Raw genomic sequence first — 25,412 nt, 5'->3', positions numbered from 1 at the left:
TAATAACGTAGTTTGACAGTTGATCAAATTATGGCCTTGCCAAATTACGACATCGTGACGTCACATTAGAACTGCTCGCTTCATGGAACCTGAAAACGAATGCGGCTTCTGGTTGAGGCCAACACTTCTTATCATAAGCAGGAATACAAAAAGACACTCTATTTCGGTAAACGGAAAAAAATACCGCAGTATATTTTAGTTCCTATGTACAATCTAAAAACAACAGAAACAAAATTACAACAAATAAGTTTCACTTTTTTTGAGTAATGTATGCACTTTAGCCTTCTAATCGTGTAACGTAATATCCTTCCTAAATACTGTTTCGACGAATTACTGTAGGGAGATGAAACTTAAGATGATTTTTTAAACCCGACTTAATTAATACAGTGGAATTGAATTTTTAAATTATGATAAATTAATTTAAGCTATCTCGTAACCACGCCCCAGCGGTTTAGGCTTGGCCTTCCAACTTCTTTTTCAACGATTCGGGCATTTCTGGTGGTGGTGGTCGGGGCATGCGCATGGCCACCTTGAAGGCGTCGTAAATGAACCATTGAAGGGCGGTCAATGTACCAATCATAACAATCCTGGGTGGCAGACCCTTCCATAAACCGGCAAATCCTAACTTTTTGGCTGCACCAATGGCAGTTGAACCCTAGACAAAAAATGTTAAAGTGACGTTTCAGTGCTTGAAATGACTGCTCACCTTCTCTTGGTTCAATTTACTGACAACAGTGTCAGCTGGATGGGAGACAATAGCACAGAACACACCAGCAATGTAACCAGCAGCGAATGTGACAATCAACTGTTCACCCTTAGTGCAGTCAGCCCTATAAAAGCACAATTTACATAATTAAACTCATAACCCCATTAATAACATTTTATCAGCCCTACCTAGGTTTGGGCACTACATATTTGTACAGCAACTCAACTGTACGTTCGAAACAGGCGAACTTCATCATGGTGTAAGGAATTTGCCTCATCCATAGTGGTACCAGAGATTTGTAGAAACCGTTAACGCCTGTAAATAAATCAGCAATTATAATACAACCCAGGGAATAGTTTGTCAGCCAGTACCTTCTTCTCTAAGGATCTTGGGCCAGGCTTCTCTGAGTGTATTGGCAAAACCAGGAGTGGTTTGGATTTTGACCTTAGCAGCCTCCATAGGAGACAGAGCGATGTCGGCGAAGAACTCAGCAGAAGCTGAAGCTCCCAGATACAACCAGGTCCTGTACAAGAAGGCATTTTCCTCACCAATCAAGTCAGTGTACCATACCTGAAAATATCATCAGCAAATTATACCATTACAGAACACTTGAGTTAAAACTACTGAAATGCTTACTTTGAATACTTCATAAAGACCAAACTTGCATAAACCTTGAGCGGAATAGCCAAAGAATGTTGGAGCCCAGCCCTTGGCCAAACCGCGAGCGCCGTCCTCGGCCAATGTGATCCTGAATCCAGTGAACACGGATTTGTATTTGGCTGGGTCAACTTGGATACGGCATTTTACCAAATCGAGTGGCACTACGGCTGTGTGGGTGATACCGCAAGACAAAATACCTGAAATTAAAAATCCATAGTTGCACAAAATGGACTTTTGCGTGAAGATTAGGTCCGCTTACCTCCCAATCCACAGAGCGCAAAGTAATGAGGTGAAGCAAATTCACAGCTGTCACCTTCAGCAACAGCAGCCGCTGCAATTTGCCTTCCAGCAACTAGTGATTGCACCAACCCTAAAAGTTTACTTACTTTGTTTATCAAGAATATAATTGAATTTATTAGGCATATGCAGAAAAATGGGAGAAATTTAATAGTAACATACATCATAAAGTGTATTTTTTTTTTGTATAGATATTTATTAAATTTGAGTTTATATAAAACCAACCTCTGAGTCTGCTTTGACATTTGCATGTTTATCAAGATCAAAAAAAAAATGCTGGGCAAGCACAAAATCAAATTATGTGTAAAGTTTACATTTACCTTTTATTTTAGTATATTTAATTTTATACCAAATAAGAATCATAATAAACAACATAACTAATCAGTTTTTTGATAAAATAAACACTTTATTTTTCAGATAAAGATGCTTGATGACCTTGGAGACTGCTATGAAATAAACTTTATACTTATCCAAATCAAGAACTACCAATGGGTAATGGAAAAAACAAGTATACATAGTAAGTATGACTTATGTTTTAAAAGTTTCACATTTGCAACAAAACTACACACTTCTAAAAGTAAAATATTGTCTGTAAGGTGAAATAGTGAGAACCAATTATAAGGCATCACACATTGGAATTTACATTTTAGTCTAGCATTCATTTTTAACATCTGTGATGACAAATACACCATCAGTGGGGTTTCTGAATGCTCAAAATGGCCTAAAAAGTGTAAAACAAAAATTACCTCTTTGGTTTTCAGATGGTGCTGGTGTGGATTCAGTGGGCTGACACCAAGCCTTTGGAAGCAGAGACGAAAAGATGGTCATGGTGATCAAACTTGGTTAGTTGGGACTGTGGAAAAAGTATACTTACTTTAATTAAATACTTTACAAAGGGATAAACTTATCACAAAATTTGTCAGTCACATGATTGAAAAGTTCAAGTTTCACTTATAGTACATTACTTGCAATTTAAGTCACACCCTAAAATCAATAACTAAAACTCAAAAAGCAACCAAAATTGGAAAAAACTTACACTAAATACTAAAAGGACTGTTACACAACACAATTCAACTACTAATAAAGATGGATGTTAAATATAGATGTAGGTCTGAATTAACTGGATTACCAATATGAAACTGCAGGACAAAAAGTTTTATCTATCCACTGTCCTACTTATAAATCTATTACACGTCAAAAGTTGATAGGTCTATGGTCTAATAACCTTCTGGCAAAGCTGGCATGTGACCTGACATTGAAATTATTTCTGGCTAAAGTCAGTATTATGCAATTTTAACTGAACCACATAACTTAAATAGACTAGGTTAAAACTGTTAACAGTGCTGATTTAAGGGTGATCAAATCACGGTTTGACAGTGTGATCAATAGTTCAAACCCCAGTGTGACTTACAGCAAAGATAACCTAAAATTGTCCTTGAAGAGTTATGTGATTTTATAGTACTGCAGTACAACTGTTCTACACTAATATTGATTTATTAAAACCCTTAACAAACCACAACTGAAAAGAGAATTAACTTGAAAATTAGTAAAATAGCGATAAGTTGAGGAAATTTTAAGGCAGGAAAACGTGTTACATAAGCGATTTGAGTAATGATTTTTCCACTCGAACTTTCGAGAACAAATTATGATTAGTACCCACGTCAAACTGCAATGCCTCGTGCCCTTTAAGCACTCATCAAATTGTCAAAGTTTGATTAAATTTATCGGAAATTTTGAAAAAAATCAAAAACTTACCGTGTAAAATGGCCGCACACCACCGTCACCGAAAAAAAGGTGGATGTCTCTGCTTTTGACAACTAAACTGCAGATGTATTTTGCTAAATGCATGTTGCCAGATTGTAACTTTTAAATTTGTATTTGCACCTCGTAAACCGTTCAATCAGTTCAAATGGTAATAATTTATCTCTACCGGACAATTTTTTATTAGGTTAAACCAATCGAATCTCACGTTTTATGTTGTTTATTCGTAATATCAAGTTATTGTGATTTTTTTAACTTTCCTACCCAAAGAATAAATTTTAAAAGCAAAAATTGGCAACCCTGCAATTTCATCCATTATTTGATAGATATTACAGGGATCTGAATTATCGACAATGTCAAACATTCAGCTGTTTTCCGTCAATAACTATCCAGCACAAATAAATGTCAAAGGTCACAGATAATTTACAGAATTCATCAACAAAGTTTTCTACAAATTTCAGGAAATAAATATGTATGTACACAAGATTAATTGATAACTGAAAATAATGTGTATTATCGTGACAGTGTCACTCACACAGCAATGACTAATTACCATAAAGAAGCCAGCAAACCAACTTAATTACTTTTTAGTTTATTCTTAATGTAAGTATTTTCATTTATATGGTCCTGCATTTTTAACTGTATTGTGATGTTCCTGTAGAACCGCAACCCCAATGGAGGTATTTGAAAGTTCCACAATGTCATTTATAATAGAAAAAACTGAGTCCTCCAAATGGAATGACACTATACACAAAGTGTCTTTGGAAGACTTGAAAATGGACTCCAACTTTCTGACTCTGCTGTTTTCCTTGATTTTTGCTGTCCTGTGGGTTATATACATAACATTTTACAACTCTAGAATCCTGGGTTACATTATAACAAAAATAGCCAACAAGTTTTTGAGTGAGGGCTACTTTGTAATTGGTAGTAGTTCTATCTAAGATTTGACTGAATTTGTCTTTACTATAAAGTGTTTTATAGGATCTTTAAGTTTGAACGCCTTGTCAGGCAAAATTATGTTCAGGGACTTTGTTTACATCACTCATGACTACACAGTGAGGATTCAGGATGGGTACTTGATATTTAGATGGTGGAGGTCATATGTTCCTAGGGATGTTAGTGAGGATTTATCCCATTCTGATACCAGGCTGTCTGTGATGTTATTTGGATTTGAATTGCATGTATACAATAGGTCACACTTGTACTCAAACCTAGAAAAAACTTTTGGTTTACCACCTGGTATATTTCCTAACAATAAAGAAACCCACACTGAAGAGGCTGATAAGTAAGTTGGTTTGTAGGTTTTTGGTTTGTGAGGGTGTTCATTTATTTGCTGTAGGAATGAAAATGAACCCCAAAATTTAACCAAGAAGGATGCAAAAAAACAGCGCCCAGAAGCGGCAATGGCGCGCACTTGGAGAGACTTAATCCCTGTCATTAAATGTGATATCATATCCAGTAGGATTGTGTTTGGCAACCGGCTGGTACCCACCACTCTTAGCATAACATTTGAAGAAAGTCATTTTGTGTACTCCACCAAACCAGCTGTGTGCACCTTGGATCGTTTCATGCATTTTGTCAAGTGTAAAGCAGAAAATGTGCGTGTTATGCTTGCTCCCAGTTTAAAGTACACTGGTGAGTGGTTCAGGTAAACTGTTGCAAGGGGTATTAAAGTTGAAATCTCTGTTCAAAGGCATGCTGGATGATCCACCAAGGTACATGGGAGAGGGTTTTGTGTTGATGTCTTCAAATGACTTGGAAATGTATTTCTATATGGATGAGGCTGGTTTGGTACCTGAAGAACCTGTTTTAATCAGGCTGGCCAATGGAGAAATGGGTATGTTTATATGGAATGTTTGTAACAAAAAGGATGAGCATTATATTACTATAATTCTCTTTTTATTTACTCATGATGTTAGTATTTTATGGATGGTTATTGGTAAATGTATTCTTTAGTGGAATCAAGTCCTCCTCAATGGGGAGTAGACATCAAATGTGGTAAAGGCACCAATTTTAGCTACGGCCCCTGGGCCGACCGACAAAGAGACCATTTGTACGGATTTTTTTATCCTCAAGATTATTTGCCTATGGAGGTAACATTCTTAAAATCACTAAGTATGTTTTCTTGACTAGTTTTTCAATCACAATTAGGTTACTAAACCACCCAGTCCCGGTCAAAAACGCGTAATGCATTCATTCGACGTTAGACTAGTCCTGCAGAATGACGCTACCATTGACATTTTATTTACTAAAGACAAAGAGACCAACGCTGTACATGTTAATGTTGGGGCGGGCAGTTATTTAGAGGTTTACTGACTGTTTTTTTTTATCATGTTTTTTTTATAAGTTGTGTTTAGGTTACTATACCATGGATCACGAAAGAAATGGGATATTGTACTAAAATAAACGGACAACTGTTGCACGTTGAGGCCAGTACAAGTTTACAATTCCGTGAGCTTGTCGAGAGCGAAACTTTGGAGTTTTGCATTCAATGTCACTATCCTTTGATTTGGAACGAGCATCAATTGTGGGAGGTCAATTTGACGGGCTGCAAGGCCACACTCAGTCTAATATTCTATCACAAATGGTTCTTTACTGGTTAGTCACAATTGCAGCTTTAATAAATTGATTTTGTTTGCGATAAGCGCATTTGTAGATTTGATTAATGACTGGGCGTCCAAAGCACGGCCCGACTTGCAGAACTTCGTTCCTTATACCTGGAGGTTTGGCGTGACGTTAAAACATTGTGAATTACTTACTATGATCAACCAGTACAATTGGATTGATTGCGGTAGCGCTGGACAGAGAAACAAGTAATTTTGATATACTTTTAAATAATTATAAAAACTAAAATGTTAATTTATTACAGGCTGGAAAATACGCAAGTTGCGTTGTGTGCGCATTTCCTGCACTTGTCTTTTGATATGCCGTTTGATGAGTTTCTGCCCGAAACTGTTCCTATTAATTTAGCAATTCAAGTTTGTGGCAATATATTTTTTTAAATGTATGATAACATGTAAAACGTTCTTATTCTAATTTAGGGGGAGAGCATTGATTTGAGCTTGTTTATACCCGAGTTTCACAGTAGCCGAAACATAGTGCTTTCCTTAGAAAAGCACGCTAAAATGCTGTCTAAAGACGGCTCGACTACCAAAAAGACTGAAATTATACCAAAGTGGAGAAATGTGTGCCAGAATTCAGCCGGTTGGGTTGATTTTTGGTGGATTCCTATAGGTAAAACGTAGTGACAATATTTCGGTTAAATATTTTTAAAATCATATTTATAGGTGCCATAAACATAGCCTACATCTTTCATCCTTGTCCTCCTTTGGGACCTCAGCCCCAAGCGGACATATCCACTCCGGTAAAAGAAGAAATTCTCTTATCTCCAATGAGATTTCCCCATCAACGTAAAAAGCGCAGACGATCAATGGAACGCAATCAGAAATTCGATCCTACAACCCTGAAAGCTGACACTGTCAGCGTTGAGCTGGAAATCGGTCCTTCTGTTGTACAACTCTACGGCACAGCACTTAAAAACTTTATGAATTTCAAAGTTAGTTTTTTCTACATTCACGTGTGCATGGTCTGACTGCAATTATACTTCCAGGAGAACATTTTTGGTGAAGATCAAACATTCACAGACATGCAACGTTTCCAAAACGCTGAAGCGGGCAGTGGCGATTTAAAAAGTGAGGACAGCGGCATTAATCTTCCTTTAGAGCTTAGAGACGATTTTGATCATCGGGTGTATCGTCCTCTGGAAGTGGACGTTTCTATTATCATGCATGATATTCAGGCACATTTGCTAAAGGTCAGTTTGTTCATTTTAATTTCCTGGAAAAATTAACGTTTGGTTGTGTAGAATTGTAGCGAAAAAGACCCTCCTTGCCCGGTTATTTTGGTGGAGCGTTTCGGGTTTGAAATGAAAAAACGGTATGATGAGACTGAACTCCAGCTGCTATTGAGTCCCGCCGTGTTGCTGGTGTCCGACAACGTTATTCGTCCGTCAAAGGAACGGCATTTGAGTCAGGGAAAGTTAACATTAAGCTCTCTACAGGTAAATTTCTTGACAGGCATTTAGTGTTGCTTTAATTGATGTTTTTTTGGTAGATACGTGGTCACGCAATGTTTTCGGATGTTGGACAATCCTTAGACCAAGACACTGTCGAATATGCGTGGTTAGTCGAAATGCAACTGGGCAAACTGAGTGGAAAACTGACAACACCGCAACTGTACTCCATCATGGCTAGCTTAGAGACTTTGTTGTTGCTTATCGGTGACGATGAAAACGAACTGAACTCCCCTTCTAGTGATTTGGTACTCAATCAGCCTGTGATCAAAAAGAAGGAGCCCAGTACTCAGAATGTGCATGTACAGCATGTTCAGCAAGGTATGTTCAATTCAGGTAGAAGTTTGGTTAGTTTAAGATGACAATTATTAAATTATTTTCCACAAGCACATTTTAACTTTTTGCAGCGATTCAACATTTACTGCAACCGAAAAACAGCGGAACAAGTCTCATGTCGAAAAACCCAAGCTTGTTGTCAACTCAGAGCAAAGGAGAACAAAAAGGCAAGAAAAGAGACTCGGATCTGCGAGGATCGATTAGGGTGACCGCGGTCGGCCAAGAAGAATCTGCCGGAACAAATGCTAACATTCCGGCAACTGCAGCACCGACTTACTCAGAACACAAATTGAAATATAAGCTAGTTCGTGTGGCTGTTGATGCTGTCGATTTGTGGTTGGTTGAAAGTGGAGCTGCTTTACAACTCTGGGTGAGTTCCTAAAGAATCTGAAGAACTTTTTAACTGGTAATTGTATTAAATTTTATATGACGGTTTTTCTTACTTTTACAGCTTTCTCCAGTCCGTTTAGCCAGCTGTAATCTGCATGGAAAACATGTCAGTTCCGGATTGTCTTGCATAATCTTTAGTTTGTCAGTGAGACAATTAGTGTGGCACCCCCACAAGTACAACCACAGTAACAAGTATAGTTTGTTTTGATTAAAACGGTACAAAAATCTAATCACCGTTTTCGGCTAGGCAAAACAGTGACCTTCAAGATTTGTGGCTGGAAGTGGGAGCCATAAACTTTGGTCCCCTCATTATTGAGTCAGCCGTTTCCGGAGATGCAAAAGATCAGAACGTGTACCAGGCCCAGCAAAAGTTTTTGCGAATGCACGATGAACGGTTAAAAAAATTGTGGTTTTTATGGCCGGATTTGAATAAGACCTATGGGATGTGTGGATGCACCGGTGGTTGCGTGTTTTTCGGCAATAATAGAAATGGAGCGCGGTTTTTTAAACCTAGTAAAAAGGACTTGGACGAAGGAATTAATATTGCTGAATTCAGGTAGGAATACACTAAAATAGTCTTTCTCTAATCTTCTCTCAATCAGAAGTAATTGAAAAATGAATTAAATACGGAATTTGTTTTAGGGTAAACGAACCTGGACGAGATCCTGGTTATGGTCAAAGCATCCTACACGAGAACTCTTTAATTTTTGGTACACCTCCATATATCTTCAGTGAAATTACGTTGCAAGGAAGCCTTCGAAAACCAAAGTCTGACTCCAAAGTCATTACCCTAGAACGCGAAAAATCTATTGATAGAAGTGATATTACTCAATTCAGTAACAGTCCTTTAAATATCAGCGAACGAAAATCCAGCCGCAGATTTTCTTCTACGTCCATGAGGTACTTTATTTGGTATTTAGTGTGCTTATTTGAACTAAAATTTTGCATAGGAATGGAGGACGAGATGTGCCCTATTCTAGACTAATAGACGCCAGTCCCGCTAATCTGCCTTTGAAGCTAGACAGTGATTCCAAATTGCATTCGGACAAGACCAAGTTGAACATTACGGAATCATCGGACTTGTTGCCCAAGAACAGCGTGTCTGACTCCAAATTGGCGGTGGATTACTTTACCACAAGTGTGGCAGACCTAAAGAGTGAAATACCCTCAGTGAAAAGCGAAACATACATCAATGAGGTCGATTTGTCCGTTGGCACTCCGCAAATGTCAAAAAGTTTCAACACTAGCGAAAGCCATCACTCTCTAGGCGGTGTACTCACACATGAAGAAAAATTGCTTAAAGAGGTATTTGACATCCAAAATCTGTAATGAAATAGCTTTCTAGATCATTATTATCAATATCAAGGTTCAACGAACAACTTCAATGTCCAGTGAGAATCACTCGGAAGCGTTCTTCTCAGCTGACGAAGACGTAAACATAGCTTCGCGCAGTTCTAGCCTACGTAACTCCATTTTAAGTTCAGGTGACACTTTTGTAAAGCAGGAGAGCAGTAGCGTGCCACCACAAAGGTGTGTCTCCGACGTTTATCTGTGTTTCAACACTAACAAAAATGAAATTTGTAGGAAGAAGTTTTCTAGCGAATTAAGCATTGTTACCGATCGCAACGGTCTGCCTGCTAGGCCTATACAGGCGCCCGGTTCTGCTCCCGAAACTGGGAAATTGCGATTATCCACTCATCGAAGCGACCACGAAATTCATACTCCGGAACATCGAACCGTACAAGGATTGGTCACTCCTTATAAATACGCTACTTGTCGGTCTGTTAGTCCCAGGATTTTGGCTAGTAATGGCGCTCACGCTTCTTCACTGTTTGGAACGCAAGAAAGCTCACACGTTAATGACGTGTTGAATGATAGTAGCGATAGCGTTAGCAACACTAGTTACGCATCGGCAGTAGGCAGTCAGGAAGATTTCACTTTGGTCGATTTACATACCCAGGTTTGCTTCACTTCTACCATATTAGACTAAACTATAAACTGTAATCAAAATGTAGGTAAACAGCTTGATTGTGGACTCTCCTATGTTAATGTCCAGCTACGTGACTCATTTAAGCCAATTGCGGTGTAATAATTGGCAAAACAATGGAAAAGAAGACCAGTTTTCATCTTCGATGTTTGAGAGAAATTCGGAAGGAAAGCTTGCTTATATTGGTGGGTAAAATGCAGTTTTTAAATTCTTTTGTGAGATCAGGATTTTTTAGGTGGAAGGTTTGTTCCATCAATGGATCCTCTAAGCGATGGGATTACGTGTTTGAAAATGGTGTCCAGATCGGAATCTGGACTTGGTAATCAAAATAAAACACCCACATCACCTTACGTTTATGTTTGGGATAACGACGACGTTGAAAACGAAGCTGGTAAAACTAGAGTTTAATTTGACATTTCGTTAAATTATGATGTTATCAAATTACGTATTTGTGACATCACAATTTACTCTGCTTGTTCCATAGAGCGTCAAAACTAATTGTCATGTGTGACTCATGTGATCACTTACATCTCTATCAAACTTTTTGACTTATTGGATTGGTTTTTAAGGGTCGGTGCAAGAAGAAGAGTTACTCAGTAGCCAAACCGATGCAGGCTGTCGCACCATCATAATTGTGAAACTAAAAGGCGATCTAGACGTCATGATTAGCCCTTTGGTGTTAGAAACAACTCAACGATTCATAGACTCACTCACACCAACCGTCGCCAGTTTACACCCCCTTACAGTTCTGAATCATTTGCACGCTTCTTGCGTGAGCCAGGTGGAGGGTGCCAACGTGCTAAAAACTACCGAGAATGTGGCGAAGCTGTGTCAGCCGAGCCCTGGTGGACCCGAGCCGGTTGCCGTGTACGAAGAAACTATCAAGAAACAGCTGCAGGCCGCCATATTTTTACCTAAAGTACGGTTGCGATTTGTCATTAAAAGATTGATTTTATGTTTGAGATTTTAGGTGAATGTGACTCTACTTCAAGTATCGATAGTGGAGGAGATCATATCGTTTTCAGCTTTGGATAACATTAAAGATCTCACGTGTGTTTCGTTATTTTCGGTCTGTTTCGACAATATCACTTTGAAGTTGCATTACGACAGCCAGGCAAGTGATTATTCTCTTTACACTGGGTGTCCACACTCATAAGAAAAACTTTTACAGGCTCGTGAAATTCTCGAACGCTTTTTACGCCCCTCTGTAGTTAAAACGAAAAACAAAGGAGCCAACATTGCCAAATTTCTTGGTCTGCAAACGAACACCAACTCGGACGTAATCCAAGGCGAGCCGGTCTTTATAGAGAGCTGCGAAACTCAACAGTCCCAATTGGTCATAAACCTCAACGTGGGCAAAGTACACGCCCAATTGAGGCGCTTGCGCAACGAGTCATCGTTGTTGGATGATGCAATTATCACCGCTATTCCGTCATACAAATCCAAAGTGCTTTTTATTCCTACTAAAGTTAAAGATATCTACCGAGGAGTGGAGTATTATTTGCAACCATCTGTGGTGGCTGACACTGCTTCTTTGGTAAGTTTGGCTTGTTGGGTGATTAATTCAGTCTTCAGTTCTGTTTCGTAGGCATCACAAACCAACGAATTCAGTACTGAGGACAAGCTAGGTTTTATTATGTTTGAGTGCGGCTTGGAGGGGATATGCCTAAAGGTGGTTAAAAAGTCAAAATTTGAACAGCCAGTTGGCAGTACCAATGACGTTCCTAGTGTGGAATCCATTAAGTCTAGCGAAAACTTAGGTACTACGCTTCAAGTTCTAAGACTAGTGGTATTATAATATTTTTTTTCAGATTCAGTGGGTACTACGCCTAAAAGTACTGGACAACCAGCTAATCGAACCTCAACGAGCACTCCTAAGACTGAAAAGAAAAACACCGAGACCGAAGAGCAACACAACGAATTGGAGAAAGACAACGGAGGCAAAGAGAACGGGAACGTATCTTCTTGCATTATCGACTTGAAAGTGGTTTGGTTCAACTTTGCGGCACCTCCTCGAGCTCCGATTACAAGAAAAATCGATTACACGCGATTGGATTGGAATTTACTGAGCACTGCTTCACCTGCTATTAATGCATGGATGAATCCTAGCAACCGATTGGCTATTAGAGTAGTTCATATGGTGCGCACCATGTACAAGCGCTCTACTGCCACTCTAGCTTGTTTGATGGCTGAAGCTATGGAGGGACAACAAATTCACACATTACCTAAAGTATGTTTTTTTTTTTTAATTATCTATTAGGTAGTGATTTTAATTGGATGCTTATAGAGTCGTTACGGAAAACTGACACCGTTGTCACAAACGTTGCACGACGATCCGAGTCTACAACTTTGCAGGATTCTGCGCAAATTCTATTTAGACTGCGATCCAAGTTACGTCGAAGCCAATTTGCGGGAAAGTGAAATTCCGCCATTGTTTACCTTACGCCAGGTGAGCGGTTAATTTAGCCTGTTTTGTTTGACTAAGTTGTGATTCTTCAGGGCGTTATAGTATTAAGTCGACAATGGAAAAACACTTTATACACGCCTCTTATGAGTCAGAACCCTGTTAAAATCACACGGTTTAAACCTATGAACGTCACTATTGCCGTTCCGGACATCCAGGAGGTGAGTGTTTATTGTTTTGTCAGTCTTTCATGTTATAGTCACTTCACGGAGGTAAAACTTTTTGTTTAGGTAAATTCTAGCTCCAATTCGGGCATATTTCTAGAGAGTAACTCCGACAGTAAGCTATGAACATTTTAATCGCCACGCAACTTGTTACTTGTGCAAATTAACCTTTCAATCACTTGTGCACTAATTTTTTACTATGTTTACTCATCAACTACATAGTATCATATAATCATCACCTTTCACTAGTCACGGTTCGGTCCTGTACAGGAGTCCTGTTTTACGGACGGCGAGGCTTCAGGCAACGAAGAACCGGACATTACGGACGAGCACGCGAGATTACTACACGCCGGTGTTATTTTGAGGCCCAACGCACCGCATAGAAATTTGGGTAGGTTTTGGGCTTCTGCCGCCTTTCACGTAACTTTGATTTAATTTTTGTTAGCTCTTAGATAAAATCAAAGTTACTGTGACTATCTCCGGTTGAAGTAACTGAAGATATGCTGGCTGTAGTTAGTGTGCTTAATGCTTTTTAATCGAACGCACTAGCTTTTTTGATTTTAGGTACACACACACATACACACACACTTTCATTGCGCCTTTTTGTTTTCTTTTTGGTGATAGCTGAAAGTTTGTAACGGGAATGGCTGGTTTTTCCTCTATAATGATAAAAACATAAAAACAGTCGTTTTTGTAAATCTGATTTTTTCCTGTTTATCTGGGAAACACCAACCAGTCTTATAAATCTAAAAGAGTTAGAATTAATTTGTAATTATTGTCTAGTTCCATGTATGAAGGACACATCCGTTCATCCGTCACCGAGAATTGGCGCATACTCATCAGATAATGGCGGCGTAAACCCCTCCCAGGTGGCTGTAGTTTCTGGTGGTATCGAAAGTGTCCTGGCTTCTCCGAGTCCTCCAGGTAATCAGCTTCATAGCATAGTTCAAAGCTTCAAAACGCTTATTTGCTTGCTTGATTTCTCGAGGTTGAGTTGGGGATTAACCACACTTTTGTCCGTATATGTAATTAGTGACTTTTATTGATGTTTGTGTTTACACATAAGTGTTTAGTTTACTCTGAGACACTCTTTTGCCCCCTTAATTTTACGGGGTAAATCAGTGTATTAACGATTTTTTAAGTTTCATTGGTCACTGGTTACATTGGCCTTACGTTTTCTTACGGTGATATTTTGAAAGCGCTTTTGTGTGCTAACCCGCATCGATTTTATTTGTATAGTACCTAAAAGAAAGCGCAAAAAGAACGTAGTGCCCGCGCAGCCGCCCAATAGTAGCCGGGCAAGCATTGTGTTTCCCCTTGTTACCAACGCTAATCCGTTCGCCGCTAAGCGTATGAATGAGGACAGTATTTGTAAGTAATACACTTTTGAATGGAATTGATTATTTTCAACTTTGACAGTTCTGTTACATTCATTTACAAAAAAAATAAAAGGAAAAAATATTCTTGTGAATTTTACTTTAAAACTGTTTGTAAATTTATATTAAAAATGCACATGTTTACGTTGTGTATAGGGAGTGCTGCAATACATACACACATTGCTTTAGGCTTTAGTAGTTAATCGTGATAACAGTGTGAATACACTCACCAGAGGCATTTAACCGTATTTTGTATTCTTTGTAACCTATTCACCAGCAGCCACAACATTTATAAATTAGGTTATGGCACTCTGAAAGAAGACCGTACAGTGTTGAATTTGGGATCAGACCCGAGTGATGCTTACAGCCAATCCAGTCCCGAACTCGCATCTAGTCCCACCCATCGCGCAATAGGCCACGCTCACTCCAGCGAAGACTTGTACAGCTGGATGGCTAAACAAGACGCTGAAACCGATTTGGTCAAAGACGGTATTTTTCACCTATCAATTTTCTTCTTGTATTACGTGTAGGATATTTTAGGTGTTGATCAAAGTAAAGTCAACACGATGCACACTGATTCGTCTGGAGAGCCTGGCACATTAAACAGAGACAGTGGAGTGCCGGAAACTCCGTCGCAACCCATTCAAGAGTCAGTCAGGTTGCTTGACTCCAATCAAATATTCCAACCTTTATTGTCCGGTCTAGGAGTTATGCCTCAGCAGTTAAAGTTTACTACTATGACCGAGTCGGGTAAATTTTCACACCATTGCAAAAGTACTGTGCAAAGACTGGCTGATTTTCAGCAGCTGGAAATGAAGTAACTACTCTGGATGCCTTAGGATCTAATTTGTGTCTTGTAGGCAATTTAGACACATTCAGGATTGATATTGTGGTGTCGGAGCACGGAAAGATTGAGAAGAAGAAAGGTAAAAGTAAAGGAAAACGAGGATTGTTAATTGGTAAGTCCAGATTTAATGTGGAGTGCTTCTTCTTATAGCAACGGGGCTTGTAGAAATAAGCAGCGGAGACGAATCTCCTTCGTTTGTTTGCGAAAGAGTCTCGATAGAACTAGAAGTAGACAGGATGACTGATATGGCCGTGAACGATTTAATGAAAACTCGCAATGTTCTGTACATATCTAGAGGACAGCTCAAAAACCACACGTCCACAGTGATTAACTTCACTATGGGGGTTAGATACATTCATCAGAGAGTGAACATGCCTTTGCTAAGGTTTTTGTTAATAGTCCTTGATTAAGACCTAGCATAATAAAACATTTTGCAGGCTCTTACATCAAATCAGCAATATGTATCAAAACGTTAAAGATACTCAAAACGAGTTGCGAGAACAACAACCTCCTGTAGAGCTACGCAGGTCCAAGAACAGTCCTGGTGTTCAGAAACATCATAGTTCCGTGTCGGATATTGTGCAGGTAAAACGTTACGGGAAAATTAAAAATTTTGTATAAACTGGAAGTTTAGGGTGTACCGTCGAGTATGACCAAGCAACTGACGTTGAAAATATCAGATCCTGGTTCGTATACGTCACAAAACAAACCTGTCATCTCACCCAGTGCTAGTTTGCGTTCCAGGCCTCAGAGTTTTGCTCAAAAATTACGTTCAACCGGTCAGTAGCTATGTTGTACAAGTAGATAGTTCTAGAAAATTATTTAGAGACAATTGTTGAGCCAGAATTTGACAGTTGCATTCAACTACGTACTTCTCTAAACTTTATTTGATAAAATCATCAATTTTAGGTAAAAATGTTAAAGGTTACGTTAATCTAAGCGAAGGAGTGGGAACTCCGGTGAGCGTGAGCACCCCGAGCGGATCCGCCTTAGAACGGATAACTGTTTCCTCAGACAAAAGTACTGGCAAATGTTGGAAGACCATTTACTACCTGCTGGAACTCTACGCCAATATGCCTGATACTAAAACAATCAAGCACCGATTTTCAGTAGGCACCAACGACATTTCCGAGCATTACAAAGGAACTCGGAAGTACGATATTCTAACGGAAATGAAATCCAGTGAGGATGTGGAAAAGGGTGAAGGCACGCCTCCGATTGCCCGGGACTTGTACAGGGAAAGTTCTCACGCAGTAACGGGCCATACTAAGCTGGTTGTGTTTGGTGTAGCTCGAATTCACAGAACTAGGCTGTTAGCCACATTATCTGGCTTGAAATTGGAGGCTGAGATCACAAGTTTACACAGCAGCTTAACGGTAATATTAACTATAACTTTACTTCAATTTTCATACTTTACATTGTCTGAAAATAGGTCAGAAAGAAGTCGGTACCACAAATACTAGAATGCTCTCTAACAGGCCAAGTTGGAAGAACCATGATCGTTTTACTAGAGGGGGTAGCTCCAAACCTACAAACTGTGGTCAAGGTGACCATAGGAAAGTCACAGGCGCTTTACTCTTCAGTCACTAAACGTCAAAAAGACAAAAACTCAGGCCTATTAACGATAGGAGCGGTCAATATTGATATACCGCAGCATCCGGTAGCATTGCATGGAATGGTCACCAGAGGAAGTAAACAGCTGAGTTCTACTTTACAAGAGTTGCGCGTCCAAAGAACGTCCAGCAGAATGTCGAGAGGCGTTCAGGTCGAGGAGGAACAGCAAAATTCTCCCAGTCACCCGGTAAAAGATCCGTTATTGCCAGGACCACCTGTTAGCAAACCGACGAGTGTCGAAAAAGGTCTTTTACAGCCCCTAGTGATGCAGTTTTCGGTGATATTACAGGTAATGTTACTTGTAATTTCTTTAACAAGGAAGAAAGTCAAAATTATCTTCTACTTAGAACACAAAATAAAATCTTTTAATTAATATATTTGGAAATCTTCAGAGTTTAAGCATCACTGCCGCTTTGCTACCGTCATTACAAGCCCAATACAAAATGGACCAGGTGAACAGTACCGGTTTTACCGGCAGCAAAGCAAAGTTTACAGTGGATCTGCCTCACCACAGTCTAAGTTTTACTACTAAATTACCTTTGGTATCCCAAACAAATTTTCACGCATTTTTGTTTTGTTAAAGATTTCATTACAGGCAAAAGCCGAGGCTAACCTTCCTTCAGAAGCTAGTATTGCCTTGCCAGCCGTACACGTAGTAGCCGAATACATCCCGGAAACCGCTGCTAATGGACTGAGAAATCCCGAAGGGGTGGTTTTCCGTCAGGGTGGTTATTTGAACGCAAACGCGGATATTGGAGTGTTCGAACACAGTCTTACCACTGATTTATTGAATCACTTAGTGTTTGTGCAGAAAGTTTTTATGAAGGTTGTTTTTGTTGCTTGGGTTGAGAGAGCAGGATGGTTAATGAGCGAGTTTTAGGAAGTGAACGAGGTGATTCAGAAGGTTTATGGTGGTGAACGGCCCGTTCCAATTTGGCTGGAAGATTCCGAAGAACCGTCTACGTTAAACAGGCTCTTGTTTTCGCTGGTGATTAAAATTCAGCGCATTCAATTAACCGCCACAACTGCTGGCAGTTCTGCTGTTAGACTGGAGACTGGTGAGATTTTAAATGTGCGTTTTAAAGCAATTTTTGAAACCAATTTGTAGGCGCTGTGGTTCTGGAATTATCAAATCGTGTTCAGAATGTGTCGGGTTCAAACCCTAGCGGTGCGACGGCTCGTTTGTTTGGCAAAGCTCAAGTCGACTTAAATCTATCTCTGGGTCAAATAATACGCAATATGCTCTTTGAGGAAGCTGACATTGAGTACCAACATGTGGCTTTCTTTAACACCCAAATCGTTTTAAGAAATGCGTTTCAAGTATGCTTTAATCCATTTTAACGTACTTTGATTTTAATAAATAAGATATTTAGGATGAAATAGTGGAGGGAGAAGATAAGGAAGTGGTATTAATCACTCTGAAACGGCCCTTAATATATGTGCAACCCCAAGCTGTGGACAAAGCCATTTTAGTGTGGTTAAACTACAAAAACGCGTACGATTACTGGAACGAAAAAAGGGCCAACTTGAGTAAGGAAGTCAAAGAGGAAAAGTTCCAGTTTGGACAGTTGACTAGCCAGCTGGGCACTCCTCATTTGGGCACGCTATTTCTCCAGTTGACAGTGGAGGACATGGGAATATGCCTGCCTTTGAACCACTTACCCATAACGTGGAACGTTAGATCAGGTTACGAGGACAGCAGGGGCGCGGTTGTTGTTACTCTGGAAAATACCAGTATTTCTGGTAATTTTTTGGCAGCTTTTTGTGTGGTCAATTTATACTAAAAAGAAAAATCAGCTTGTAGTTCTGGTTCACTGGTGAGTAAAGGAAAATTTTCCAATTTGTGTCTGCGCTTTGCGGAGGAGTTTGAAACGTCTTTGGACGATTGGAAACCGGACATGACTGATTCTTCTATTATGAATTTGTGCGTTGTTAGCGATGGGACTTATGAGGTGTGCAGTCGAACTGTTACAGCTAAAGGACCTAATGGTAATGTAAAACTTTATAGGTATAATAAAGCTTGTTTTAATTCTCGACCCACAGAAAATGCCAAATGGTTGCTTAATGTCCAGTGGCAAATGGAAGGTGTCGACATTCACTTGGACACCAACGTGGGCAAACAATTATCAGCATTAGGACACACTCTCACAATGTTAACAGGTAAGTTAGGTTAGGTACTAAATAATGAACGTTTGAACTACTGCATTCATTTAGGTTCTGAGGATACGGCCGTTCCTCTGGATTATGACTCTGACGAAAATGACCCAACTGACGGCACTAGAACTTCCCAAGAAAGCATTTTACCATCTTTCATGTTTGACCCCAATTTGGATAACAGAATACGATCCAAGTTGATCGAGAAGGAAATGAATGAGCAGGCAAAAATTATTACTGATTTACGGTAGATTTCATGGCATAATTATTATCTTTTTTTTTTGAAGTTTTGTGTTGTGTAGGTCATTGGGTGCTTCGCACGGTACGATAGAGCTGGAAATGAAACGGTTGCAAGAACTAGAAACTATGGTTTATAAGGATTTCAGAAGGTTTACCTGCTAATACAGTGTTTGGGCTAAGCTGAAGTAGATTGTTTTTATAGGGACATGATTCAGAAGCTACGCAGACAGAGTATGAAAGCGTCTTCGATTAAAGGAAAGTTTGGGCTCGGAACTAAGAGTTCCAGTGTTCGGTCCAAGTCTTTTGTTGTACCCAGTCCGATGCCAGAGGATAACGGCAGGTAACTATCAAACTTTTCATTTTATTGTACAGTGTTAAACAATGATGTTAGTTACAGTCCTGGAAGTGGCAAACTAGAACCAAGTCCTGGAAGTTTTGACAGCTCTCCCAGATCCGGTCCGTCTAGATCTGCATCGTTAAGAGTCAAAACCACCGAGCACGGTCCTAGAGTAACCTTCAGCGACACTCAAACTATGAGCAGGTTCTTAGAAAATCAATGGTTTATGATGGTGCATTTGAACTACTTTTTTATTTTGCAGGCAAAAATCTTTACCAAGCGCCAGCTCTGAAATAAGCCTACCTGAAACTCAACTAGATTGGGTTGATCAGTTGGACATTGACGGAGAAACAGTTACTTTAAGGAAGAAAAAGCCAGCTTCGTATGAATCAGTTGAAGGGTTAGTTACTTATTTTTTAGAGACCAATAATCTGATTTTTTTGTTGATAGGGCAATGCTAGACCACTTTGACCTTGACCAAGCCTTAAACTCTAGTCCCGTACAATCTACTAATTTACCTCAAACCACTGGTCCTCAAAAGTGTCAAGAACCTAACGTGGACCTAGAATTGGACGTTAAAGTTTTTATCAACAGCGGAAAGTGCGTTCTTCATACCAAAGACCACGTCAGAGAGGAGGAGATTAAGTTGTAAGTGTTTATGCTGTTTTTGATACGGCTTGATGAGTAAATTTTTTTGATAGAAATCGAATGCGGAAAGACAGATCATCTTCTGCCGCCGGTCTTCTGGAATATTCGGCTTCATCCAGTCCGGATGCAATAAGAAAAAACAAGGAAAAGTTGACGTCTCAAAGTAGTACCTCAAAATTGCGCAGCACGCCACACAACACTCTTGTAGACTTAACAATTTTCCATATCCCCGGAATGGACGTTAAGTTGCAGTACCAATCCAAGGTAAGCAATGTCACGTGGTTACTTATTGGACAGTGTGTCATACTTGATATTAGGTTATAATGGAAGAGGTCTCCTCGGACCCGCAGTTCGATTTTGACAAAGTATTTTCGACAACAACGTCCACCAAATTGCCGTACAGCGAGTCTGAACAATCTCGCATCGACCTGGCTTTCAAAAGACAGGACAGCCACCCTGAATTAAAAACTTACAGCTCCGATTCAGAGTTGAAAGCTTCAAGTTCTATTCACGGGATTTCAAATCCCAATTACGGTCATTCACCAACAGCCAGGTGAAATCAATTGTTTTAGAAAATTAAAATCTTAATACTGAAAAGTAATTTATAGCTTGGAGAGTTTGCAGTACGGAAATTACACTTCACCTGGTGTTAGCGACCCCTACAGGCCGTACAGTTACAATATGACCGGTGGCAAGAAACAAGGGATCAAAAAAGCTTCACTTTTTGCCTCCATGACTTTGCAAAGTGTGCCGGAGGAGACAATAATTAGTCCACATATTTTGGAGTTTTTGGAACAGACTTTGGAGCCGATTCCTGCCAAAGCTATGACCACAACAGGTATCCAAACTTAACTACTCAGTTATTTAAATAAACATATACGTACGGTTTTGTAGATACATCGCTGTTATCTTCAGACCAAGACATTAACTACGGTAACTACGTTTACGCTAGTTTTCCAGTGGACGTGGTAGTTTACTTCCATATGCAACCTAGCACGTTCCGGTTCAGTTGTTTGCCAGTTTCTCGAGTAGAATGCATGTTGCAGCTACCCTCTTTAGATATTGTTTTCAGTTCCAAGCGCGCGGAAGATGAGTTGTTTTCTAGGTAAATTTTAGTTTCTAGATTATTAAATCCTCTTAATACCGTTTTTATGTTAATAGTGAGTTTGGTGATGGAGCTCCAAATACGGCGGCAACTGCTGTAGGAGGACTGAGCGTGACTGGTTGCTTATCCGACTTTTCTGTGTACATTTTCCATCCTTACGGAGGTAAAAAATCCGCGCTAAAAGAAGCTCAGTGGTCTCCTTTATCCGACAGCGAACGGAAGGATTCACTCTCAATCAACGTGGAATTTGTCAAATTCCACTTATCCAGATCGAGGTTACTTAACTTTAAACAGGAACTGAGTAAAAGCTTGAAAAGCGTGGATCAAAATAGAGCCGTCATTAGATTTTCAAGTAATCACCCACGTTAATTCAACTTAGTCACTCAATCAAATAATATTTGCTGTTTAGCAATCATCGATATTGGTTCAGCGTCGTTTAAGTACGACATGAGACGCCTAACTGAAATTCTGGCATTTCCCAAAGCTTGGTATCGCAGATCCATAGTTCGTCGAATGTTTTTGGGCGATTTGAGCATGTCGGCCGCCTACAGCGAAGAGGAGGACATTGTAACTCACAAAACGTCTCCAGGAACTTCAAACAAGCACGACAAGTATGCGTGCTAGATAATTAGCAAATTGAAGTGGTTTTATGAAAAATTTTGCAGATCTTCGACCACTCCTTTGCTGGGAAATTCTAAAAGTCGGCACGATGAACAAGGCTTACCTAGACATAGTAAAATGAGGGATATTGGTAAGCAAATTGAGTGTATACTGTATAGTCTGTTCAGTGACTTCTGACTGCTATCTGAATTATATAGTATATCAGCAGAGGCTTCTGAGGTCCTCAGGTTTCCCGTGGACCCTCGGGGGTCCACCTAGACCACTTTGGGAACCTCTGCTCTAGAGGCATCTGGCAATTTTTAGAAAGTTTTCAGTTTTAGCAATTTTAAACAATTCTTATACAAGGTTTAGAACACTTTGTAATGCCTTTGTCACTTTTTAAAAGGTTTTCAGTAGCATTTAGAGGCCACTGGCACTTTTGACAATTTAAAACAATCCTTGGAAGGTTTAAGACACTTGTAAAAGTCTCTGACAATTTCTAGAACGTTTGCAGTATTATTTGGAGAACTCTGGCACGGCCAAAATTGTTCTAGTGGCAATTTAAAACACTTGTATAGTCCTCTGGCACTTTTTAGAAGGTTGTTAGTATTACTTAGAGATCTTTGGCACATTTAAAACGATCCTAGAGGCATCTGACATTTTAAAACAGTTATAGGAAGGTTTAAGTTACTTGTGGAAGGTTTTGGCACATTTAATATTATCCTAAAGGCATCTAACAATTTACTTTATTAACTTGTTTTATTCAAGGTAAAACTCTGAGTGGTGATTCGACTAACACGCAAGACTATATCCCAAGTCCATCAGAACCAAAAAACACGACCGCTTGGGAAACTTTGGTTCTGTTCGCTGTCAATTTTAAAAAACTGAATGTGCACATGAACATGGGCAACGTCATGGGAAATGTCGCGTAAGTTTCACAATTGAATTCTGAAATTGTTTTTTGATGTGCGGTTGTTAGGTGGATGACTAAAGACTTTCGAAGTGACGGACGTCTCAGTATCGGTTCGACTGGTCACAAAAACTTGTACATCGCTTTTGGACTGGGCGGGTCCAGTCTAGACGCTAAAGGTGGTATTGTGGGTGGAAATATTGAAATTGCCAACATTGATACTTACGGTAAGACAGTTTTTGGCTATATCCAGGTTTGGGGAATAATTAAAGTTTAGTGCACATTCGGGAGGAGCCGGACGTCGAGCCTGACCACACAATCGGGCTCAAACTGAGAGCTTTAGAGCTGCGACTTGACTATATGGCAACGTCCGTTCTAATGTGCAGGGTCAGTGACTTAAACGTCAAATTAAAAGACGAATGGCGGTTGAATCGGGAGTCTTTTGTGCCCACTCGTCGACCAGCTAGCATATTCGTTCACGGCGTTTTGAGTTGGGATCAACTACAACTGATGATTTCCAAGTCCACCACGGCTGATTTGTTAAAAATGTTCAATAAGTTGGAAGAGTTTTTCTCGCAACAGTTCAACAGCAGTAAACGCGCATTTAGCGGATTCTCGTCGGCTAGAGCCAGAGTGACCACTCAAAAAAGTAGGGAGGCGCCTGCACCTCCACAAGCCACTGCACCATCAGACGCTCGACATCATCGACATTGGCAGAAAGTTCTTGGCCAAGTGGCCGGATTACGGTTGAGCAACATGCTAGTTCCTCTACCTACTTCTGGAACTATTCTAGGAGGAACTATGGAGCTACTAGGCAATAACGTCTCTTTGGCTTGTTTCCATGGAATTAACTTCAAAAGTAAATCATGGGCTTTGTTCAGTTTAAAGGAGCCCTGCATTAACTTTAATACTGAAAGTCAGGAAATCCCTTCAGCTACAGGTTTGATTTATTGACTCAAAACAGAAACTTTTGTGTTAAGTGCTATTTTTGTCACAAATAGGTTCAGTTCCAACTCAAGACGTTCATGTGGTTCAAACTCTAATATGCAGTCTAGGACTTCATTCTTTGAGACACTTATCCATGGCTACAGTGTGCAAGGTTACTAGAACCGTAATTTTCCCGCCTCAATTCAAATCCTTACAAGAGTGGTTCCATTACGCGTTTGCCAATAGCCAAATCGACGGTATGACTTTTAAATTAACTAGCGTTTGGGTTAACGTTTTAGTTTGGTTATTCCTGAGCAGAGGTGGACCGGTTTCCTTCACTGGAAAGAGAGAAAGCCGAAGGAACGAGTGTAGAACGTAGCAATCGAGCTAATTTAACGGACCCCAATCACACTAGAGAGGTGATTTTTGCTTTACCTGGATTGCAAATACATTTAAAGACTGAACATTTGCAAAACTCGACTGTCCCTGATGTCAACGGTACGATGAGTTGGTTGTCTAAATTGTCATTTTGATGAGTTGTGAATATTAATTTTTCAGAAGACGAAAAACCCATCGTCGAGTGCAGTTTTATAACCGAGTTTGAAGACCATATATTTGTGACGGTGGATGCGGAATCTTTCTTTTTCTTGCACGATCTCATTACGTCTTACTTACAAGAGAAGGAACGAGTGGTAAGTGACGTCACGTGAACACCAACAGATTTTGAAATTCCTAATAGGATCTACTGTAAATGGTAAAGAGAGTGGTTTAATTTTTAGTTGGGAGGTTTTGACAAACGTTCCATGTCGGACCATGACAGGTTCAGGAGCGGACCAAGCGAAACACCTTCCAAAAAAGCTTCTATCGAAGGTGATATTTTTGCAAAAGACTGGCGCGACTACAATTGCAAAACTTGGCATCTGGAGCCGACCGTACGATTACTAAGCGTAGCCGGAAAGTACATCGAACCATACGGTAAGCATCAAACTTAAAACACTCACATTGTTACTTAAATTAACATTTTTCTTTATTTATTTGAAAATGTATAGTAACAAAATTAGTGTCATTCACCCAAGGCACTCGACATATTTGTATAATACACGCAGAGCACGTTACGTCAAATACTTCGAGTTGTCAAACTTAATTTATCGGCGACTTATCTCGCAGATTTTTCAGGCATCGACTATATCCTGCAAAAGTTGGGTTTCTCACATGCGCGCACGACAATTCCGAAATGGTTGCAACGAGGTTTCATGGATCCCATCGATGCCATTTTAGCAGTTTTGACCTTAAGGGTAATTCACATAGTCAGAGAAGATCACAGCATTAAAGATGATAAGAAAGCCATAGAAGGAAAAAAGTAAATCAGACTGGAAGTTGTCAAAAGATATATCTCTTTAATTAATTATTCTGGTATGTTAGGGTTGTGTAGGGCTTTAAAGTTTTATGTAGTAAGTAATTAATTCGTATTTTACGAACTTTTTTTTATTTAAAATGGTTATTGTAATACACGTAGCTTAGAACGTGTTAGATGGGTTGATATCATAACTTAAAAAAGGGCAAACATTCCTGGCCTAGCTAGTGTAGTAAAGGCTTTTAAAATATTTATTAAATAAAATTAGCAAATTAAGTCAATATATTAAATCCATAAATATATTTTTTAAATTATTTCAAACCATACATTAATGTGAACAATTATTTTAGTAAAAAATAAAACGCAATGAGAAACAACACTGCTGGTCAATAAATACACTGAAACTGAAACGATTTTGCAACTGACTTTGAGAGTGGTACCAAATACTCAAAGTTTCTTTACT

General features: G+C 39.5%; 2 protein-coding genes across 5 annotated transcripts; one reads left to right on the top strand and one right to left on the bottom strand.

The window, feature by feature from the left end:
* Window positions 1-161: 161 nt before the first annotated feature.
* Window positions 162-3,511, bottom strand: LOC145725813 (solute carrier family 25 member 3-like). Its single transcript, XM_081974709.1, has 8 exons — window positions 3,419-3,511; window positions 2,410-2,516; window positions 1,626-1,736; window positions 1,343-1,563; window positions 1,078-1,276; window positions 895-1,021; window positions 707-830; window positions 162-655 (listed from the first exon to the last, which is right to left on the bottom strand). The coding sequence occupies exons 2-8, from the start codon at window positions 2,489-2,491 to the stop codon at window positions 452-454; spliced, it is 1,068 nt and encodes a 355-aa protein (XP_081830835.1). The 5' UTR covers window positions 2,492-2,516; window positions 3,419-3,511; the 3' UTR covers window positions 162-451.
* Window positions 3,512-3,824: 313 nt separating this feature from the next.
* On the top strand, window positions 3,825-25,263 carry tweek (transmembrane protein KIAA1109 homolog tweek). 4 transcript variants are annotated; one of them, XM_081974655.1, is made up of 70 exons: window positions 3,825-4,027; window positions 4,086-4,348; window positions 4,406-4,709; window positions 4,764-5,059; window positions 5,118-5,261; window positions 5,381-5,517; window positions 5,576-5,731; window positions 5,782-6,022; window positions 6,081-6,237; window positions 6,294-6,402; window positions 6,466-6,658; window positions 6,712-6,980; window positions 7,035-7,238; window positions 7,290-7,484; window positions 7,538-7,817; window positions 7,904-8,202; window positions 8,284-8,414; window positions 8,470-8,778; window positions 8,865-9,122; window positions 9,173-9,527; window positions 9,589-9,752; window positions 9,807-10,182; window positions 10,238-10,394; window positions 10,445-10,600; window positions 10,779-11,128; window positions 11,180-11,323; window positions 11,381-11,746; window positions 11,798-11,969; window positions 12,021-12,439; window positions 12,497-12,658; window positions 12,709-12,834; window positions 13,087-13,228; window positions 13,621-13,761; window positions 14,077-14,208; window positions 14,514-14,702; window positions 14,754-14,963; window positions 15,017-15,172; window positions 15,226-15,445; window positions 15,498-15,645; window positions 15,695-15,839; window positions 15,970-16,436; window positions 16,493-16,963; window positions 17,067-17,216; window positions 17,270-17,500; window positions 17,555-17,732; window positions 17,783-17,994; window positions 18,048-18,417; window positions 18,472-18,663; window positions 18,718-18,834; window positions 18,889-19,075; window positions 19,131-19,217; window positions 19,271-19,408; window positions 19,460-19,609; window positions 19,668-19,805; window positions 19,856-20,053; window positions 20,107-20,317; window positions 20,371-20,606; window positions 20,662-20,891; window positions 20,948-21,158; window positions 21,215-21,510; window positions 21,568-21,769; window positions 21,824-21,909; window positions 22,527-22,686; window positions 22,738-22,895; window positions 22,946-23,608; window positions 23,670-23,852; window positions 23,914-24,093; window positions 24,154-24,287; window positions 24,375-24,570; window positions 24,763-25,263. In XM_081974655.1, exons 2-70 carry the CDS (start codon window positions 4,099-4,101, stop codon window positions 24,957-24,959), a joined length of 14,991 nt encoding a protein of 4,996 aa, XP_081830781.1. In that variant the 5' UTR covers window positions 3,825-4,027; window positions 4,086-4,098; the 3' UTR covers window positions 24,960-25,263. The 4 variants fall into 4 exon arrangements, with proteins under 4 accessions (XP_081830781.1, XP_081830780.1, XP_081830782.1 ...); XM_081974656.1 differs by having other exon boundaries at window positions 3,827-4,027; window positions 13,108-13,228; window positions 19,466-19,609; window positions 24,772-25,263; XM_081974654.1 differs by having other exon boundaries at window positions 9,589-10,182.
* Window positions 25,264-25,412: the final 149 nt, after the last annotated feature.

The sequence above is a fragment of the Ips typographus genome, linkage group LG3, assembly GCF_016097725.1.
Source record: "Ips typographus isolate SLU linkage group LG3, UJ_Ityp_2.0, whole genome shotgun sequence".
Taxonomy (NCBI): domain Eukaryota; kingdom Metazoa; phylum Arthropoda; class Insecta; order Coleoptera; family Curculionidae; genus Ips; species Ips typographus.
The sequence above is the reverse complement of the archived record's forward strand: the minus strand, read 5'-3'. Positions and strand labels throughout refer to the sequence as shown.